The sequence below is a fragment of the Engystomops pustulosus genome, chromosome 10 (genome assembly GCF_040894005.1).
Source record: "Engystomops pustulosus chromosome 10, aEngPut4.maternal, whole genome shotgun sequence".
Classification (NCBI taxonomy): domain Eukaryota; kingdom Metazoa; phylum Chordata; class Amphibia; order Anura; family Leptodactylidae; genus Engystomops; species Engystomops pustulosus.
Genome location: NC_092420.1, coordinates 19,020,351 through 19,043,247, shown reverse-complemented (window position 1 = coordinate 19,043,247; position 22,897 = coordinate 19,020,351). Strand labels below are relative to the sequence as shown.

General features: G+C 40.2%; 1 protein-coding gene across 3 annotated transcripts in view; it reads left to right on the top strand.

Moving 5' to 3' along the window:
- The window catches only part of PTPRG (protein tyrosine phosphatase receptor type G), a 360,490-nt gene that overhangs the window by 270,798 nt on the left and 66,795 nt on the right, over positions 1-22,897 (top strand). For all 3 annotated transcript variants that reach the window (XR_011850197.1, XM_072127175.1, XM_072127176.1), the window contains one exon: positions 10,815-10,935. Coding sequence is in view for 2 of the 3 variants with exons in the window: in XM_072127175.1 (XP_071983276.1) it covers positions 10,815-10,935 (121 nt within the window). In the remaining variant the exon portion in view is untranslated. The remainder of the gene's footprint in view (positions 1-10,814; positions 10,936-22,897) is intronic.

The window sequence follows — 22,897 nt, the reverse complement described above, 5'->3', positions numbered from 1 at the left end:
TAGCCGCTTTCTCTTTCAGCTTGCGAATAATGACCTAATGTGTCCATTATATTAAGTATTTTGACCACAGCAGATTTTACGGGCTCCTTTTATCGGGAAAGTGGCTCATTAATGCATTTCCAGGCCAGACATTAAGCGCGGCTGTGCAGCGAGGCACTTTCATGCTGGTGGGTAGTAAATATGGCCATTAATCATTGGCTTTGTGCTGTAATTTCTATGGCTTTATAATTAACTTTATCCCTCTGGTGTGAATGTAGGTTTGCACTAACGTACTTTAATGTCTTACCTACCTGCAATTTCTATCGTAGTGTAAAAAGTTTCTTATAAAAACATTCTGCTTTATTCGGTAACTCACCATATAATTTTGTTGCAGTACTTTTATGTTGTTTTCTGTAGTTTTCACTTATTTTTCAGTGTTCGAAAGTTTCTATATAATTATTATTATTATTGATTATTTTTTAATTTTTTAGTACTTTTTTATTCCAAATATTTAATTACCTGAAAGGGTAGTCAGGAATTAAAAAAAAAAATTATAAATGTGTGTATATGGTTGTATAAACAATAAACCCCTTATACTCGCCTTCTCCGGCGCTCCTGTTCTGCCACTGACTGTTTCTATACAGAGGAAAGAGGTGCTGTCCCAAACATAGCCGCATGCCTGCTACTGTCTGAATTCCTGATGTAGGTGCACGGCTGAAGGTGGGACAGCACCTCTCCACCCCCCACCTCTTTGTATAACATAGATTAGCAGTGATCTACAACATTGGGAGTAAATGGGAGGAGGGAGAGAGGTGAGTATAAGAGGTTTATTGTTTTTACAGCCCCCAAGCCATATATCATAGTGTATACGGGTGAAAAAAGTCCATCAAGTTCAACCAAGGAAGGGATGGGATGGGATAAATTTTGGGTTTTATTTTCTAACAACCCCTTTAATTTGAATTCGAGACCTACGAATCTATATAAAATGTAATTATTATATCCTTTCAAACTTTTTACCCAACATGAAATTGGAATAATCGGTAAAAAACCACCAACATTGTTACATTAAAAAAAAAAACTTTTATAGGGAAAACGAGGATTTATTTTTTTAATTACCTGCAAGATTTTTTCAAATTATTCGGAAAGATTTGTTAAATTATGAACCTTATTTGTAAGATCTGGCTTTAGAACTGCCAGGTTTGAAACAAGTACCCTGAAGCAAATAACACAGTACTGTAAATGAAAAATAAAATTAAAAAAATATATATTCCTTGGCAGCCTTGCTCCTCGCTATTAAAGATTGTTTCAAAAATCCTGGACATCCCCTTTAAATTATTACATTACAGGGAAATCTGAAACATATTGTCCATAATTTAATAAAATAATTCTAACCTTTTTTTCTTACTATTCTTTCTTATCTGAGCTGCTGACCTTTATAAAAATACATATCTAATGAGGTCAGTCAACAGCAAACCGCTTTCATTTTTAAAGACTAAAATGGTTCAAAAAGAAAACTAAAATTGTCACCTTTTTACAAATGGGACTCTCTTTGTGAAAAATTTACATCTCACAATATGCTTTGCTTGGGTGTAAAGGGGCGTTAGTTTTTGAAAGCTGGGGACAGAAAGTTCTAAATTGAAGATCTTAGGGGGCAGGGCATAGCACAGGAGGTTATGCACCTCCCCTGAGGATCTACAGTAGGCAAAAAAAGTGTATATGTTGTATCTGAATCGGTTTTTTTTTACATTTTTTATCTATTTGTAGCCTTTATTACAAACTGTAGTTCAGGACTGAATCTTTTTATCTGGTGGATTCCTGTTTGTGTCTCTCGGTAGAAACACCCCGATGATGGCTTTACTTACTCTGACAACATGTATAGATTTCCTAATGCATTCTGCGTTGTTTGTGTTCATTCCTGTTATTATTCGATCCAATTTGTTGAATGTGCCACAGGAAAGATTTAGTTTTTGTTGGGTGAACGGCCTGGGGCGAGTGTGGGGTTTTCTGATGAGCTGGCCACAGATGCAGCCGTCATTTCTACTGATAATCTCTGCATCTGCGGTCACAAAACAATTCCAAACAAATGAAACCCAATTTCTACAGGTTTCTTTTGTTGTTGTTGGTTTCAAAACTGTTTTCAGTTTTTTAATTTTTTTTAAATCCCAAAAATGGCTCCATTCATGGGTTGCGACTTGTTTTACACTGTAACCACATTTAAGTGAATCGGGCCGAGCTGTGGTTACATTGAAAAGCTATGGATAGTAGTAGTTTTGTTTTGGGGGAAGAAAGTAAGAAAAAAAATCTTTATTTTTATTTATTTATTTTTTTTACTTTTTTTTTTTTCCTTAAATTTTTAATCTCATACAATGTTAGACACCAAGTTAATGGATGCAGTGATGAGCCCTGTTGGTGGAATAAGCTTAATGGCAAAAAGTAAGACGATATAGAGTTGTATAACAAAAAATGTTTGTATATTAGGTATTTATTATGTTTTTTTTCTGAAAATACATGATTTCAATTCTTCTTTGAAATATTTTCTTCTCTAATGCATATGTATATATTTTTTTGCATTTATGTTGCTTTTGTTATTGTAGTTCAGCTTCATTCATGTCAATGGTGGCTGTACTGCAATACCTAACCTGGCCTCTGTATATGAGTGGCGCTGTTTCTGTAAAAAAAAATATATATTTTCTCTCCCAATCTTTTCTCATTTCTGCACCTGTTTACTTTACTGTTCCGCTCTGTATTCTTACCAATACTGTTTAGTTTATAAGTGGTGTTAGTTGTAAATGGAGCACTGCAGTATTTTCTTCTTGGTAGCCTATAATTAAATGGTGACCAGAATGTTAGTACATACAGCCGTGATTTGTCTATTGACCAGGACCAGAAGGCCGGCCACCAACCCACCATCCTACTTTTATATATAAAATACAGATGTGTATATTTTACCACTACTACATGATGGTCCTGTAAACCCGACTGACCAAAGATATAATATATAACACATCTGTGACTACAAACCTTGGCCTGGGAACGATGAAATCTGAGATAAAAATGTAAAAAGTGTATATATTGTCCTAAATGTGTAGTCATGAAACTGGTCCATAGAATTTTATCGCGACTGATGATGAACTTGTAAGAAATTTCTATATGCAGTGAACTCTGTATTGTAACATATTGAGGTTAATTAATAAAGGTCTTAATACTCTTTCATCTGCTTAATGCTTGTTCATTTCAAGCAGCGTCACCTCCCATCTCTTCACTTCTGGCCTTCTTCAGGCTCATCCTGCTAACTTCATGCTGCACACGACTCTCCACCATTCCGCTATCTGAAGGACATTGAGGAATGACCGTGGGGCCACCATAGTCCTGGTCCATGCCACCTCCGTCATCCCATCCTGCTCTTGCTGGCCCACCAACTTTCCCATTTTGTAGCAGAGAAGCCACCACCTACCTCCTTTGTGCTTAGTTGCACCGTAGTACCTCTCCAAGTCCATAACCCCAATGGCGCAGGGAGATTGGACCTTACTCTATAATAATATTTATCCGCTTTCCTAGAATAATATGGCCCACTTTAACCATAACCAATGTTAGATAATCTTTGAACAATGATCATTTAAGCCACATCACCAATGCTTCCAATATAAAAAAGTTGTAGTGTTGGAAATTTTTGGACAAAAGACCGTTTTAATGTTCTGTCCATGAATTTTTGAAAGGTTTTCCAGAAATTTAGTTTGTCTTTTTAAGGAGAAGACAAGAGCAATCGTGAAAAATTACTACCTGGTAGAGATGAGTGGACCCAAACCTTCCACACAAGTGCCACTAGCGTGACCCGGACATGTTGCCGGATTGGTGGCCGAACAACCGATCCAGCATATTGTAGCTCCTGGCCAAGTAGCCATGGGTGTCATTGGCCAGAGGCTTTCCCCCTGTCCAATTGTAGACATGGTTAGTTGGACCTGGGGCGTCTATTTGCCGTATTGGCTGTCCGGCCAACAATCCGGCAATATGTCAGAGTCACGCAGGACGCACACAACAGAAAGTTCAGGTCAGCTCATCTCTGCTACCTGGAGCGCTGCCAACACACAAAAATATTTGGTTACAATGCCCCCTAGCCCAGGACACTCCCGACCAACACTCTTCTTGTTGGTATGGAAATGTCTATCCATTTAAGAATATCTAAATGTCCTTAAATGAGACTAGTCTTGTTGATCGTAGTCTGTTGAGACTAGTCTTGTTGATGCATACCAACTACTCTAATTCATTGGTCCCTAACTACACTAAATTTGATCTCAATTAAGCAGAAGGATTGGCTGCACTCTAATCATATGTCTTGATATTGGTGCTACAGAACTTCATGCCTCATTCATATGGGCTTCTTTCCGTAGAAGAACATGCTACATATGTTGATTTCTTGGGATAGGTTCACATCTGAATTATGCCTTCCATTATGGGAATAATATTAAAATATAATGTCAAATATTGGACATCAACAATGAGCAAAAGTTCTCTTTGACGATGATGGGCTTTCATTTCGGTGTTCCTTTCAACAGGTACATGGGAAGTTTAGTGTGAGATATAATACAACGAAGGAACTTTTAGTAGACACTGGCTCTTCATTCAGGCTTGTATAGATCCCCTTTACGATGCTTTTAAAGGGGTTGTCCACTTTAACCATATTTCAGCAAATAATTGATATTGTTTGTGTAATGCGAAGTTCTACAATTTTCCAATAAAATTTCTGTATCAATTCCTTAGTTTTCTAGATCTCTGCTTGCTGTCATTCAACAGGCGGCTTCATAGTTTACTAGTTTACATATTACTATTATAGATAAACCACCGGTTCATGGTCATGTGATGTCACACAGGTGCCTGGCTCGATATATCCCTGGTCATGTGATTTCACACAGGTGCACAGCTCGATATATCCCTGGTCATGTGATTTCACACAGGTGCACGGCTCGATATATCCCTGGTCATGTGATGTCACACAGGTGCACGGCTCGTTATATCCATGGTCACGTGATGTCACACAGGTGCCCAGCTCGATATATCCCTGGTCATGTGATTTCACACAGGTGCACAGCTCGATATATCCCTGGTCATGTGATTTCACACAGGTGCACGGCTCGATATATCCCTGGTCATGTGATGTGACACAGGTGCACGGCTCGTTATATATCCCTGGTCATGTGATGTTACACAGGTGCACGGCTCGTTATATCCCTGGTCACGTGATGTCACACAGGTGCCCAGCTCGATATATCCCTGGTCATGTGATTTCACACAGGTGCCCAGCTCGATATATCCCTGGTCATGTGATTTCACACAGGTGCACGGCTCGATATATCCCTGGTCATGTGATGTCACACAGGTGCACAGCTTATTATAACACACCGTGTAATCAAAGCTATGTGACGAGAACGAGCCATGCACCTGTGTGGCATCACATGACCATGGACCGGTGTTACTCTACAGGAAGTAAAGATGGAAGCTTCCCATAGAATGCTAGCAAGCATTCTCTAGAAAACGGTGAGGAATTGATATAGAAAATATATTCGGAAATTTAATAACATTTCAATACACAAACAATATTAATTATCTGCTGTAATGAACTTAAAGTGGACAATCCCTTTAAATCCCTAAAGGGCATATAGACAAGGATTGTCTCCATGAGACATAGCTTTCAATTTTCTACATTAAGTTGATTGACTCTTCCTTGTGTCTAGGATGTCCTCTTTCCTTCTGACTTCCAAGTGGTCGGCCTATGTTTCTAATTTCCCATAGAAGGTTTTTGAAAGATTTTTGGATATTTTTGCATTTTTTTAAATACATTTTACCATTATATGCATTAATTTTTTTGAAGGTTTATTTCTATAATGGGATCTTCTGACCTTGTTACCAGCCCCATCACTGGAAATTTCAGTGGCAGCTCAAATACCTTGACTTTAAGACTAGACTTACAAAAATGTTTTGGCAATTGAAGTAAATTTTTATATTTATCAAAAAATGTAGGACTTCGTTCTTTAAAAATAATCCTCAGTTTTTAAAAAAAAATGTTTGTTGAAAGCACAGTTCTCCAGTTGAGCTTGAGCTCCATCCTCACCCTACGACGAGCATTGATGCCTTGGTAAATTCTTCGAGCAATTTGCAAGTCTGGCATTTTTATGAGCCGGCATTTAGCAGCAGCCAGTTTCTCTTCTCCTCTCGATCACCCTCCTCCAAAGAGTAATATTTAGTGTCTTATCTTCTGCTTGTGGAAATATTGTTAGCGTTGGATTTAAATATACATTCCGCATTAATGATGGCGTGTCAAAATTTTACGGCCTTGTTTATTAACGCTAATAAACTCTCTTTCATTAGAATGCTATAAAAATGTGTACAAGGCGCCATTTTGACGATATTGAGGCATATATTTTTCTAGTTTTTTTTAAAGCTTCTGCTTTTCGAAAATATTATTTCCCAGAGACTTACAATAAGATAATATTTCTCATAAGATACAACAATTTTTCAACATTCTTGACCGATTCTCCTTGCCCCCCCACCCGCCAAAACAAAAAATTATCAGAAATAGTGGCTGTATCCTGGACCTGGTTCATAAGGGGAGCAAGGGTTTTTCTACTTTTATATGAACGTTCTAGTTTTAGAAGTGTTAAATTATAGGCGGTGGGGGGGGGGGGGCTGCTTTTGGAAATTTTGTATTGGAACCCCATCAACCTCAAGATAGATCTGAAGGTATGTAATATTACAGAAGCAGGAGGCAAATACTTTTCTGGCTGGATTCAACTCCTTTCCTCCAAGGTTGACATACCAATCTTGTACCCACTCCAATAATAGCTTTTGAAGACATTCTTTATGGACACCACTACAGTTTATGACCCCTGCCCAATGTCCCTTAAATGACAATAATTTTCAACTATTTCCTGGTATATCTGGAATAGCATCAAAATGTATTATTGTATGTGTGTGTATGAATATGTATGTATGTGTGTGTATGTATGTGTGTGTATGAATATGTATGTATGTGTGTGTATGTATGTGTGTGTATGAATATGTATGTATGTGTGTGTATGTATGTGTGTGTATGAATATGTATGTATGTGTGTGTATGTATGTGTGTGTATGAATATGTATGTATGTGTGTGTATGTATGTGTGTGTATGAATATGTATGTATGTGTGTGTATGAATATGTATGTGTGTGTATGAATATGTATGTATGTATGTGTGTGTATGTATGTGTGTGTATGAATATGTATGTATGTATGTGTGTGTATGAATATGTATGTATGTATGTGTGTGTATGAATATGTGTGTATGTATGTGTGTGTATGAATATGTGTGTGTGTATGAATATGTGTGTGTGTATGAATATGTGTGTGTGTATGAATATGTGTGTGTGTATGAATATGTGTGTGTGTATGAATATGTGTGTGTGTATGAATATGTGTGTGTGTATGAATATATGTGTGTGTATGAATATGTATGTATCTATGTGTGTGTATGAATATGTGTGTGTGTATGAATGTGTGAATATGTGTGTGTGTATGAATGTGTGAATATGTGTGTGTGTATGAATGTGTGAATAAGTGAGTATGTATGTATGTGTATTTATACATATATGCGTAGTGCTGTCTGTAATATTTAGTGTTGTACGTGTATATGGTGTCCAAGCAACTGACCGCAGTATTCTATCGTTGATTGCCTATTGTTCTAGATGTGTTCTAGATTTTTGTGGTTCTTAATGTTGAATCCAAATTCATGTAGATTATTTTGTGCCAAGTATTCATTGGACCCGGATCCTAAATGAGGATCCAGAATCTGTTTTTTGAGTCTCTTTGATCAGGTTTATCATGTATATCGTAACTTGTTTGTATACTGAACTAGAATTGGCATCACATCCTACCTAAAGCTCATGTGAGAAATTTAGAAATTGACTAGAAGAACAAACTTCCTAATTTGAAAATTGGTAAATGGGGATTATTAAATTCTGTTCCTTTGGCCACCAAAAGACCCATCCCTGAACCACTGGGTTGTACTTTAAAACTGCATTTTTTGGCAAGCCAGAAATAAATTTTATCTTTAAAGGGGATTGAAAGAAAATTCTCACATTTCAATCCCCTAGTGAAGTTTGTACTATAAAGAGAATTTTTAACCGCCTTACTTTACAATTTTACTCACTTTTATTGCCGTTTTAGCTCCTATCACTCACAAATCAGTTTTGGCCAGTGTCAAATTCCAGTGCGTGGGGACTCTCTAAGCAGACACTTCATGATCCCTCTATTGTTGTGAGCTGCTGTGTGCTGACAATGTGCTTCGATTATCAGGGTCCAGGTTTATATACACTTTTATTTTGCTTTTGAACATTCACTAGTATCTGAAACATGGAAAGACAGATGAGACGGATCAGCGATGAGAGATGATGAGATCCATACAACACACAGACATTCTCAGCTCTACTATCTCAGCCATAACATACACCGTCAGCTCTACTGTGCCGCCCTCCCTCCCCTGAATAAAGACCTTATCTATTATTTACTCTCTTCATGCTGCTGTCTGCCACTAGGAAGTCTGTGTGTGTGCTCGTCTTGGAATGCAGGGGGAGGAGATAATGCAGAGAGGAGCTCACTGCAGCTTCAGACAGGAGAACAATCTGTCCTGGCAGACCCTAGACTTCTGATTTACGGTCGGATCCTGGGGCAACCCAAATTCATACATAGGACTGTTAGAGACAGGTTGGAATTAAATCTGTTAAAATTCTGTATTAATAACCGTGAATTAGAGAATGTGTTATTTTGATATCCTGAATCTATTTAAGAATCCTGTCTTTGTGGTAATACCCATTTAAGCATGTAATTCATGGTGATGTTATATGACCTATATATCATCTATTAATCTACTACCAAAGATGTATCTTTAAGACTATTCTAACTACCCATAGTCTGAACAGCCAACCCTTCCTGCAGACTTGACTTGAAAATAGAGGTCCAATTCTGACCCATATACACGTGTAGGATTATTGTTTTGGCCTGACTAGCCTGGATCAGCATAATTTTAACCTGCCCTAGAAAAGTGTTCAAAGCAGGTCACCACAAACTACTCCTCAGTTGTGTATGGCCCATTTCTGGAGAATCCTCATGCCATATCCATGTGCTGTTGATCACACAGAGCTGTGTCGTGTTCGATTAGATCGTTCCATTCTAATTAATTCTTTGACATGTCTAAAAGTCAGCTTTCGCCTTGGTAGAAAATTCACGCTATCCCCCCATGCATTTGACTGATTAGCCCCCTGCAAGACTTGTCTTTTAAAGGGCAGGATCTGTGGCTGCTGATAACTGGCCTAGATTTGCAAACAGAATAAACCCCCCGCTGTGCGCCTGCCTTTGCCATCGCTATCTCTCCTTTTCTGCCTTCCTGTCCAGTGTCTTCTTGTGTCACCTCTTTGGTTGTGTTCTCTATTTATTTAGGAATTTTGCAGTCTCGCTGTGTGACACCTGGCAACTTCCTGTAATTAGTTCCCTGGCAATTCATAACGGGTCTATAATTGAGTTCCCCATTCATAAATGCCATAGAGGTAAATCGTATCACCAGGGAATGTCGGCTCAGCAGTGTTATGAATGAGGCCACTCTCCTGCCGTATGCTCCGATTTTCTTTGTACAGCTGACTTTTGCATTTTGTCGGTGCGCCAAGTCAACATTTTACTGTATGCATTCATACGCATATTTAGGAGTAAGTGGGAATATATATGGGTAATTCTATCCATTCTCAATATATCTATAGCTTATAGAAGCCAAGGTTATGGTGTTCATGGCTCCAGCATGGCTCCAGCATGACTCCATGGCTCCAGCAACTGATTTGCTGGATCGGTTTCTAAACCGGTTAAGCCACCTTGGGTTCTCCAGTACGGAGATCTGGAGGGATGTATTTTTCGGAGTAAAATGTCCCCTAGTCCCACAAAACTCACCAATCACAACTCAAAACAAGAGTCATGATGTAGCAATACATACATATCTACTCGGAGGAGAAAAATGATCAGGCATGTCAAGCTCCAGCTATCAGGACAGTTGCAATGCCAATATACATTATGGTTGGACATGCTGAAGTTGACAGTTTTGACCAGCATCAACCTAATATGGATGTCCAGCTTTATAAGTACTATTCCAAAATCCTCAATAACTAAGGTTTCATTCAGAAGGGAGTATTTGACTTGGTATGTTATCAGAAATTTTTTTTTGTGGATAGTGTACTGACCCATTGATTCCTATGGGTCTGTTCACATTTCCGTTTATTTTGCAGATGTGCAGACTGTGAGAAATGCAGTATGCACTATTTTCTTTTTTAAAAAAAAAGGGGCCCATGGACCTACACAGGCAAAAAACCAAGACATGGCACGGATGACATTCGTATGAGGTCCGCTTTTTCTCAAGTGTTGCTGGGCAACCAACTGGGCAGGGGAAGGATGAGATACTGAAACTGATTAGAAACTGATCCGTTTTTTCCTACATAAAAAACAGTTGACATGTGGGCATGAAAATAACAAATGTAGGTAAAATATGGACTGCACACAAATATATCACGTCTGCATTTTTGCTAACTCAACGGATACGCCCATCTGAGCCCTAAACCTAAGAGATCCTATGTACAGTATATACAGTGCAGAAAAAAGCATCATATCCTCTCATGTAGATATTACACAAAGATCCTCCGCCATATATTTTTCTTGGCCATAATAAAGACAAGGATCAAGTTTTAGGGAGATTTGACACGCAACAGAAAAGCTACAAAAACTGATGACCGATCTTTCATAATTTTAGCATTGTATATTTGTTTAACAGGCAACTCAAGCATGGAGAGCCGTCCGGCCAACAAGATGGAATGGATTGTTCCCTTAATGGTCGTCTCTGCCTTGACTTTCTTCTGCTTGGTTCTGCTTCTAGCTGTACTGGTCTACTGGAGGTAAGACTTTGAGAGATCTACTACAAGTCATTGGTTAATCTTAGTGCTGTGTATTAAAGTTTTAGAGATCTAAGAGATGTTCAGGGTGTGCATCATTTTACGGGTTGTCGATCACCGTGGGCTTTTATCACCAACTTCTCCACTGATGCAGTGAGGAGATGTATGAGGGAAAGTTGTGGTCATGTTTGCCCTTCGCTGCTCCATTCAATTCCTAGGGGACAGGAAGATTTCGCTGAGGGCCACACCATAGGTATTGAAAAGTGCAACATGGTGTCTGCTTGACCAAGGTTTGCTGATCTTCTCCTCACTATGGTTAAGGAAGAACTTGTAGTTTGGAGGCCTCTAAATATCATGGCAGATTAAAAATCTGAGGATAACACTTTTTGGACTTCTACCTATCACAAGAATGGTTTTACCTGGTCCGGTGGCCTCTGGTTGTCATATCTGGACACACATCTATGGTTCTCTGAAATGTTTACTATTGTAGCTACTGAAGGAATTGAGCAAGGTCTTACCATGGTGCCACCAACCCAGATCGATTAGGGGTCGGGAGTCTGTTCTCCTGACAAAGAAAATGGGGTCAATGTGCCACTTGGGAACTAGTGTTGAGCACAGGATAGTGGTAAAATAAAGTGGTAAGTCCCCAACCAAAACAATGATTATGGTGTGGCTTAGGGCTGAATTACCAGTTGCACTTCCATAGTGTTAAGACCCCGCCATTTTTAACACATTCGTTTTTTAAAACCCCTCCTAAAGCACCTGCAACAAGTCAAGTTTCCAGAACTGATTTCGTGCTGCACAAGTTTCATAGTGGTAATTATCCAAGATACCAGGAATGTCTCCAGGTGTTTTTTAGGTGGTCGTCTCTCATCTTGATCGTAGGAGGAACTTGACTGGAGATGAGACACAGCAGCCTAGCAGAACCCAAGGAAATGAGTAAAGCTTAACGAAGGTGGTCAGGCTAATTCCATCATTATCCACCCAGTGGACTCTATCCATAGATCTCAGCATGGTTATCATGCAGATTTAGGCTTTTGAAGGTCTTTCCGTTCTGAACTCTTCAGGCCGGAAGGCAGAATTTTCGTTGATTTTTAAGTATAGTATTTTCACTTTTGATGTAATATTTTTTGACTCTGAGCCAGGGAAAAGTATAACGTGTGTCTAAAGCGCTCCAGCATTCAAATTTTCAAAACTAATTTAAATGTCAACTTTTTTTTTCGGGATTGGGCGTGAGTAGCGGCGATGTAGTCTAACATGTCTTTCTGCTCAGTCAGGCGTGATTAGAGGCCTTTGTGAGAGATTTTCTTCTACATGCCGCTTGGCATTTCGAGTTTGTTGTGTCTTTTGAAGCAGGCAGGGATATAAAGCAAGCTTGCTGCCTTTTTAAATTGCTCATTTTACTTGCTCACTCCCAGTGCAGGCATGGTATTTGTTCAGAAGCGGTTTCTTCATGACAAATCTAGTTATAGATGTAAAAATAATGATATTAATATCTTCTATTTATACTTCTGGTTGTATCATATTTTCAACGTTATTGCTTTTGGTGAAACACTTGATATATTACGGACTATCCTTAAAGGGGTTGGCTACAATCACTAAACTTTACCAGGGTAAGTACAAGACCTTAATAGGGTCTCGCATAGAGTACTTGCCCTGCTAAGGTTTGTGTAAAGCTGCTGGGACCAGTGTGTTCTGCCCTTCCGGCTGATGGAGGGGGTGGTGCATTATTGTCAGAATCACTCCCAAAACAATGGCTGGAGGGGTGTGTAGATGTCCTTTGTACACCTCTCCAACCACTGCTATGGGAGTGACTGAGGGGGAGTGCCGGACAAAGAACTTCAAAGGAAGTCCCAAGTTCTGCTGCCAGGGGGTCACATCACCTAGCAGATTCCTAGGCTTTGCACATATTTTACCAGGATAAGTAGTACATGGGTTGACCCTATTCGGGTCTTCTATTCACCCTGGTGTAGTTAAGCGATAGTGGCCACCACTGTTAACTTTCTATCCTACTTTCCCTTTTTTGGCTAAACTAAAAATAATGACAATTGCAAGCTTTTGAGACTTCTCAGGTCTCTTCATCGAGCATTGGGTATAAGACAACATCTGAATAGAACACAAATTTATACACAAGTGGACTCAGTAAGGCTATGGTTGATGAGACAAGCGATGAGAAATGACCATGGACCAGATCTCAATCAATGGGCTATAAAACCAAGTAGTACCCAAGTGCTACAATATTTACTGCTAATAGTGTTTTTTCCTCTGTCCTTACATTGATTATTCTGTTTGTTATCACTTTTCTCATCAACCATAGCCTTATTGTGTTCATTTGTGTTCATCAGATGTTTTATACCAAGCCTGATGAAGAGACATAATTTGTCTCAAAAACTTGCAATTGTCATCATCTTTTTTTTTTTTAGTTAGCCAATAAACGGTATTGCTAACTGAGGACTCTCAACTTCCATCTGGTTTCAACTTTCAGATTTTGTTTTTCAATGTAGCTGGTCCTTCTATTACCCAATTTATGTTTTGGGAAAGTCGAGAGGCCTCCATATCCAGATTAGAGATGGCGATTCCCATTTATACTGTTTTGCTTTGGATGACTTTTCTCTTATGGATATGAGTGTTTTTTTTAATCTACTGATGATTTTAGTATATGGTGGATTCATAATTTCCAAATAATCTACCATTTTGGCCAATGGACTGTCCAATCGGAATGAGAACTAATGTCAATCTGGAGTCAATCTGTGTTTTGATCCATCTTTGCCCTCTAAGGATAGGTATACTATAAGAAACTACATTTTTTTTAATGAAAACCCTATAAAAATATCGCGTCTCCGCTTTTTTTACATTCCATTTCTAATTAGAGATGTTGATATTTCACAGTTTCACCTAAACCTGCGAGTATTTGTGTTGTTAAACATGCAAATTGTGCCATATGCCACTAGCTGGGGGCTGTATACTGTCAGTGTGTTTAGTGTTATCATACCAGAAATAATAGATGGAGATTTACTTTGCAGACAGATGTGTGTTACAGGTGGAGGGGAGGGGGTTTTTATTAAAGGGGGCAAGTCAGAGCAAAATTCCAGTAACTCCAATGGTAAGTGTATAAATGAAGTTGGACAAGGAGTTATAAAGTGGCTTCCAGCTACCCGGAACCGGCACGCTCTTCATTACCATACTAGAGTCATTTGCATTTAAGAGCTAGATTTGATAGCGGCGTTCAATTTTGGGGGAAGAGGTAAATCAGCCACATTCCTGTATCTCAGTGTTCATATTTCACACGGAGGGAAATCAAACAGCGAGTGATGGGCTCCGGATGGTGATTTGTGGAGGGACTCTGATTTCTGAGCTTTGGGTAGTGGATCAGTCGGATTCCTGACTTGTTATGGATTGTGCGGAGAAGATGCTCTTGCTTGGTTCTCGTCCCCCTATCTTAACAGCTGCAGCTGTGTTTCTCTAAATATCCGTTCTGGATGTAAACACATTAGCGCTGCATAAACACCTTGATTTACTGGAGGGGAGAAGGAACACAGAGACAGACGGAGCATGCACATCCATGGTGCCGATCAAAATACACTCTCCACCGCCGTCTAATTGTTGCTTTCATATGGTAACATATATTCAAAGACTGGATATTTTCACTTCGCAAATTGGAAAAATGTATGTTATATTCTGCCTTTTAATGGTAAAAGCGATATTCCCTTCTATGAATTTACATTTATCTGCCATATAGATCCATTTCTTCAATTGATTTTTATTTTAAAAAAAATCTACCTGTGTGAAGATCATTTCTTATAAATGTAGTCATGCTGTCCTTGGAAACATGATGACTGTCCTTGGATACGACCACCCCCACACTCCAATTGAGGTACCTGACCACCTGATTTTAGCAGTCATTACCACAGTATGGCTGTAGGACTTGCAGTGACTCCCAGACATTTCATATGCAAAATCAATTTGTTTCTGTGCAATCACTCCACTAGAGAAGGTTGCATCCAAGGCAATCTCATTTCTAAGGGACAACATGGCTACATTTATTGGAAATCATTCCCAAAGAGGCGCATTTTTTTTATAACATCCAATTTAAAGAATGTATCTATATGGCAGGTGAATTAAATTACATGGGGTGGTAGGTGCCTCTTTTGTACGTGAGGATAGTCCTTTTAAGGGCTAATCCTTACGTTCCCTGTATCTTTTTATTGCCCTAATATGCTAATTTTCTAAAGAGGCTACTGTGCCGTGGAGTAGCCGGAGCTGAGACTACATGGCGCAGCTACTCCACACTCCAGTAGACTCTTTGATCCTCCTACCTGATATCTTTGGCACACAGCTGCGAGGAGCTGGGCGCCCTCGTTCGCAATGCCAGCGTTCTGCGCATGCGTAGTAGCTTCGGCTTCGGAGCAGTGGCCGTGCAGCCCTGCAGAACTCCGGCCTCGCGGACGAGGGTGCAGCTGCGGGGAACTGGGCGCCAAAGATATCTGGTAGGAGGATCAAAGAGGTTACTTGGGCGTGGAGTAGCTGCACCGTGTAGCCTCAGCTCCGGCTACTCGAAGCCCCAGTAGCCTCTTTAAAAAATTAGCATATTAGGGCAATAAAAGTGATAAAAAGATACAGGGGACATAAAGATTAGCTTTTAAAAGGGCTATCCTCACGTACAATAGAGGCAAATACCACCCGATCTACCTTAATAGCTAGATCCGTGGTGGTAGGTTTCCTTTAAGAAGGTGTCATCTGTGTTGGGTGAATCGAAAGTCCCGGGAGACCCATTTGTTTCAGAAATGAAAGGGACATTAGAATAATGGGTGAGGTGGAACTTTCCTTTACACTATGTCCAGAATATCTTAACAGGATTAATATTGGATCAGGTGCGAGTTTCTCAGAAATTGATGGTCAGAATCAGATCTGCAAAGCAGAGATTCTCCATAAACTCTCACACAGTTTTAGAATGATTGGGTCCAATGTCTTCAGCACCATGGACTACATGGACCATGTCAAATAGTTGTGCATCACAGGGAAGGTCCCTGGTGGCTGCTGCAACTTTCTGTGTTGGTTTATCTGGTCAAAGCCTCATTTTTGAGTTTTTTACCTTCGGAAAGTGACTTTGTAACTTTAATTATTCTGCAGCCTGCCGTACAGTCCACTATGAAGTGTCAGCCTTAACCCTTGATTTTACCTTGTCACCTGCCTGCGAGAATGAATTCTCCATCCGCACCTGATAACATCTCCCGGAGCTGCTAATTGATGAGCTGCGGAGACGAAAAACATCTACATCAAACCCAGAAACAGATGTCCAATTTCATACAGGAGTTGAGAGACACTGCATTACGTGTACAATTAAATTTCTCTGCTCTCCGGTGACCTCTATTAAAGCAGCATTGGCTTCACCGACCCTGTTAAGATTCGGGAACATAAATTGTATATGCACCTTGGCTTTCCGTCGTCATTCATTACAGGTTGAATAGCCGCGGTGTTAAATTCCCAATGCCAAGAGCGTCTATTCCGCCTGTTAATCTCAAAAAGCTCCAGGGTCTCATCAATATATTTACTTATATTGTTCGTCTTTGGCAACTTTAATCTAAGAAGAATTTACTAGAGGGGAAGAAAAGGTAGACTGATGATTTGTGAACTTTTGAAGGGTCTTCATCCTTAGTAAAGACCATAAGTCCTTAATTTGAAGACTTTCCAAAGTCTTATGCAGGAAGTTTATTCGGGAGAGTAGAGGACAATATATTTTTAATATACAGGCAGTCCACGGGTTTACGTACAAGATAGGGTCCGGAGGTTTGTTCTTAAGTTGAATTTGTATGTAAGTCGAAACTGTATACTTTATAATTGTAGATCCAGACAAAAAAATGTTTGGCCCCAGTGACAATTGGAGTTTTTTGCTGTAATGGGAACAAGGATTATCAATAAAGCTTCATTACAGACACCTCACAGCTGATCATTGCAGTCTGGGACTATAGTAACATCCAGAGAGCTTCACCAGAGGTCAGAGGGGTCCGTCTGTAACTATGGGTTGTCTGTAAGTTGGGTGTCCTTAAGTAGGGGACCGCCTGTAGTCTGAGTTTTAACATGGGACCATAAAATTGCTTAATCACCTGTTAACAACCTCTGCCCCTCTAGCACCACAGCCTTGATCCTCGGTGGTCCTCACAGGCCTCTGTTTACCTTCTTAAAGTGTTGATGTACAGTAGATACAAATGTGACTGATATAATCGATCACTGGTCTCAGTGGTGATGACTTTCATGCATGGTGCAACATCGGTGAAGCCAATGATTAACTAGTGGACATGAATGTGTGTCCAGTTTGTCACATGGGAAACTTTGAACCTACAGTAGCCAATCATATAGAAGTATTAAACGAGTCTACAGACAACTGGTCCCAGTTTGGTTTACTGTTAATCCACTAGTTGTAGGTCCACAATATCCTCTTCTACATTTTCTCTCCCACTACTTAGCAGCTTCTAGGATTGATTCTTCCTATCTTCACTTTGTTTCAGCCTCCAATGTGTTGATGTCTAATGAGGAGCTCCTTAGGGTGCAGCAGTTGTATAGATGATTCATAGAGTTGTTTATATATATATATTGTATCTTCTTGAGGGCTAAGATGCATCCAAGTTTGACAATGTCTTAAGTCATTCTAATAGCTGGGACACCAGCCTGGTAGATGACCAAAAATTTGGGACAAAAAGAGGATGCAGATGTTTGTCCTTACCTTTCCTCTAGGCTTCCCCACTGAGGTCCGCCGGAGTTCACCTTCTTCTTCCTGGTGCATGTAAGTGCTGATCTTGCCACACAATTTGCTTTTTAAATTCTGCAGTTTGTTCAAATCAGTCGGGTTGTCTGACGTCCACGCCCCCCTATGTGTCGCATGTAAGCCGATGCGACACAATCCGATTGCATGCACCAAAAACCCGGGGCAATTCGGCACAAAACGGAAATATTCGGGAAAGTGCGGCGTTGGGACCCTTAGTAAATGAGCCCCACATTGTCTATGAACCACCACTAAATGGTTTTAAATTGTGTTTGTAACATCTTTGCAATATTAAATTGTTTGGGTTCTTTACTAGTTGGATTCCTTTTTAAGCGAAGTGTAGACTCTTCTGTAGGTTAGGCGTGAAGGTCCTTTAAATCTAGGAGGTATATAAGATCGGCCTTCTGGTCGTGGTGGCTTCTTCAATCACTGTTCTAGACTGGTTTCTTCTGAAGTTTAGTCTAGTAATGGTTGGGCTCTTCTTAGTGTTTCATTTGGACAATTCTAAGATATAATTGTCTGCCTTTGCTGTAGCCATATTGCAAGGAAAGCAAATTGTGATCATGCCGTAGATGCTTTATTGTTAAATACTGTTCTTGAGTGAACAGTAGTAGGGCATTGACTCTTCGAGGTGGATCACTTTAGTGTGTGTACATAATGTATATCTAATAGTTGTGATGTACAGATCATTTCACAGTTACATAATACATGCCTTTAAGTGATCAATTACGGGGCTTGGAAGTAGTTGCTTCTCATTGTTCTCCTGAAGATGATAGGACAGCCAAGTTGTAAACGGTATAAATATTTAAGTTTCCTTATCGCAGTGTATACATTTTTAAAGAGCCAGTGACTGGAAAGACAGATAACATGTCTGAAACCTATTTGTAATAGTGATACATCTTGAAGGAACAAGAACAGAATTCTGGACCTTGAACTTGGCTTATTCCTACTTCACTTTGGTTCAATTTATAACAGTAGTGAGCCTAGGGCAGGACCTTGAGGGGAGGGGCATGACACAGTGATTCAAAGATCAGAAACTTTCTCAGGTCCCGTCCAACCGGATAGGCCCAACTGGGTGGGTACATTTTAACTCAAAATTTTATTAACTTTACTGTTAAACTTTTTGTTTATTTTTGAAAAACTTTTCATTAATTACCTTATATACTCGAGTATAAGCCTAGCTTTTCAGCACAAAATTTGTGCTCAAAAAACCCTAACTCGGCTTATACTCGAGTCAACTAAAAAAATAAAGACAAAACTCACCTCTCTGACGTCACCCGTAGGTCCTCTTCTGTCTGAGACAGAAGAGGACCTATGGGGGATGTCGGAAAGATGAGTACAGTGTTATTTTTTTTCCTACTACAGGGGCTGGGCAGGCTGTATGCTACAGGGGATGGCAGACTATATACTGGGAGGCTGTAACCAATGCATTTCCCACCCTCGGCTTATACTCGAGTCAGTAGGTTTTCCCTGTTTTTTTTTTGTGTTGAAATTAGGGGTCTCGGCTTATACTCGGGTCGGCTTATACTCGAGTATATACGGTACCTGTATGATCAGACGATCGTTTCACTTGGATGCTTTTCGGACAATGATAGAAGAAGCAATTTTTCAAGTGATTGTAAGCATTAAGATGTTTATCATGAGCACTGTTTTCATTAGTTGTTTGGCATCTTATGGACCATGCATGGCGTCCTTATGGACACTGAGCACGAATTGTCGGGTATAATTTTCTGCACGTTGGAGGATGCGTTCAATCTGTGGTTTCAGGAACTTTGGAAAATCTTCAAATGTCACAAAATAGCTCCTGTGTACATGTGTATTAAGCGCCGAAACAGATGTATGATTATTTCATTGGTGAAGGTCCTTCTCAGTAATAAATTATTGTAGGTGGTTTGGGTGGCAGTAGGCCCCCTAGAAGGTTTGGGCCCTGGGCTACCGCCCAAATTGCCTGTATTATAATCCACTACTGCTTACTGCTCCCAGGTCGTCTCCTGTTGCTCCAATCTCCTCCTGACTCTGGTTGTATGCCCTGGCGTCAGGGCACAAAGAGGAGCGACCTAGGAGTGGTAAGTACTTGTCAGCTGTTCTATAAGGTCCTCTAGGTCTAAGGTCTTTGCCTTTCCTGGCATGGCTTAGCTCCAGGTTCGGATGCCAGCGCATACAACCAGGGCAGGACATAGAGCAGAGCAGCTCATGGAGTAGAGAAGAAGCCAGGAAAGCAGAGGATTTGTTTTTGTACTCTGGGAATCTACAGTACAGGCAGTCCCCGGGTTACATACAATATAGGGTCTGTAGGTTTGTTCTTAAGTTGAATTTGTATGTAAGTCGAAACTGTATATTTTATCATTGTAATCCCAGACTGAACTTTTTTGGTCTCTGTGACAATTGGATTTTAAAAATGTTGGGTTGTCATAAGAATAAATATTAACACTTAAGCTTCATTACAGACACATTTGATAACTGTTACAGCTGATTATTGTAGCCTAGGACTAAAGGACAATAAATTACCAATATCCAGAGGTCCGTTTGTAATTAGGGGTCGTATGCAAGTCGAGTGTTCTTAAGTAGGGGACCGCCTGTATTAGTAGTTTGTTGCTCAGGATGAAAAAAAAAAAATTATACTTAATTATATGTTTGCGGAGTCGGTACATTTTATCACGACTTGGACTCCACCAAAATGGCTCCACACCCTGACGCAGACAATATGAATTATTTGCTGAAAGTGGACAACCCCTTTAAATATTGCCTGCACAAAACTATAATTTCATTTATAGCATCATGTTAAAATCCATAGTCCTCCCTTGCACTGACTTCCCTCTAGTAATATTTACATGCGGATGAGAAAGGTTTGTGTTGTGCATTATTATCTATCCGTTTAAGAGACTGTGTCTGGGCATTTGATGTCTGCACCGTTCACCTCTATCCACAACCTGCAGTCTTTATTCATTTTGGAGAAGCTCCACTACAAATCCGTCATTGCTATCGGGTGCGAGTTAAATTTGAAGCTCTGATCCCGAGCTACCTCTTACAAATTTGACTTGGTTGACCGCTGCTTCCATCAATCTGCGAGGCGACCGGCTATTTACACACCGAGCCTTTATATTCCACCGCTTCCGATATCAAAACAAAGCTGATCTTTTTTGTCAGAATAAACCCCAAATAGTCAATTAGATGACAGGGAAAAAAAATCGGATAGATCAGGTAAGAGCGACACGTAAGAGGAGCCATAAATTGAAGGCCGGCGCGTTTTAATCCGAGGTTCCCATATTGATGCATTATGCATTTTTAGGACTCTGTCTTGTAGGCTCCGGGAGCCTTTCACATCACATTAAATGTCTGGCCAAGATTTATTGGCGCAAGAGTTTCTGTAATCGCTTCTGTCGTTCATCCCTTCATTGAGAGGCCATTGAAGCCTCTTAGTATTCCTGCGCGCGACTTGGATATTCTTATGTGTGAAACTTTCAGCATCGAGTGATTATTCATCCTAAACTACAACGCGGGATTAGTTCGGGGGAAACCTTGTCGCGTTCCGGTGGTTTCCATTCAGACTTGTGTTTGCGGGATTGAAGGCCTCACTTTAAAATGTTACCTGCCACAGTAACTCAGCCTCAAAAAACTAATCCTGACTGGCGCCCCCTAGCTGCTATTTGTAGTGTAATATTCTAACCAGACACCGAATTGTTTTCTTAAAGGTAATCTATTGAAGTTTTGATTATGCAGGTTCTTTGAGGTCCGTTTTATCCTTCCTTTGTTTATAATTAAAATTTCAGGCTTTAACTAAGAACCATGCTAGGTTTGAAACGATGCTAGGTCAGTTGTTATGTAAGGGCATTGTCATGTTTTTAAGGATATGAAATAAAGTGTGTGTTATCCTTTTCCATTTGCCTTCCTGGATAGGGGTGTATCCTCACATTGCTATGCTCGGCTAGGCATTGCACTGCTCCACAGCCCCTCCCATCTTCTCTGAGTGTCTCTTTTAGTTTTTAAAAAAGACCTGTCACTAGCATTTTACCCCTCACACCAGTAGGTAGATTAATAGTCATCCTATCATCACCCAAAATGATCTGCCACGGAGGCACTGTCGAATTATTATCGCAGTTTTTCTTGATATGCAAATGAGTAGACAAAGAATCAGATTCTGAATAGATGAGTCATATTTCCTCCTGGCTGCCAGTGAACCACGCCTCCTTCTTTTGATTGACAGCTCAGTGTCTCTTCATATCTCGGCTGGAGCAGAAAGGAACTCCTCTCCCTGCCCACTTTCTGTCCTTATAAGAATGATGTCCCTCCCGCCGTATGGTGAATTTAGCAGTGAGCTCTGTGTGGAAACTGCAGATCTCACTATTTCATTCACCCGGTGATTGGCAAAGCCAAAGTATGATGGATGGAGCCAACATAGACAAAAGCAGAAAAGGTTTGGGGAACCGTGGCACAGTGGGGAATGAGTAATATTTATTGTGCCTGTTCCTTTTAACCAGAATCTGCTACAGAGCTAATCCCCAAATACAAGGCCTTGGACTCATACTGGCTCGAGGATGTTGGAGCCTCTACTTCCAGCAGTGGTCACTTTGGTGCTATGCACCACTGTCTACCACTGGTGATGGTATGTAGCGCCATCTGCCCTCTCCCTCTTTTTGCTGCATGGCACGGAATGAGCTGTTGATACAATGAGCCATGCACTTAGCCTGTTTTGTTCTAACAACACTTGTGTTGTCCATGGAACAATCCTTCTCTTGCCGAGTCCTTATGCTGGCCAGTAGACCACCTCAGAACCTTCTACAGAAGACTAATTTAAGTTCTTCACCAAGACTTCCTGGTGCCTTGCATGTAACTGGTTCTTGAAACAAAAAAGTTGGGTACCAATGTGCTACAGCATTTACTTAGAGCGGAATGGGGAGGGGCGTTGAAGCAGTTAAGAGCTTATTAGCACAGGAGTGTGAGGACTGCCTCCTAGTGTGCAATCATGGAAAATAAATCAGTTTTCACAGTACTGTGTCTATTAACACCATACACAAATGTATGGTTACAGCGTTCTACTGTTTTGCAGTGTCAATGCTCATAACAGCTTCCCTTTAAAGGAAACCTACCATGACGGATCTACCTATTAAGTTGGATCCGGTGACAGGTTCCTCTAATATATAGTAGGTAGCCCTTTTTAGAGCCAATTTTTTCATGGTGCCAAAGAGGCTACTGGGTCGTGCAGTA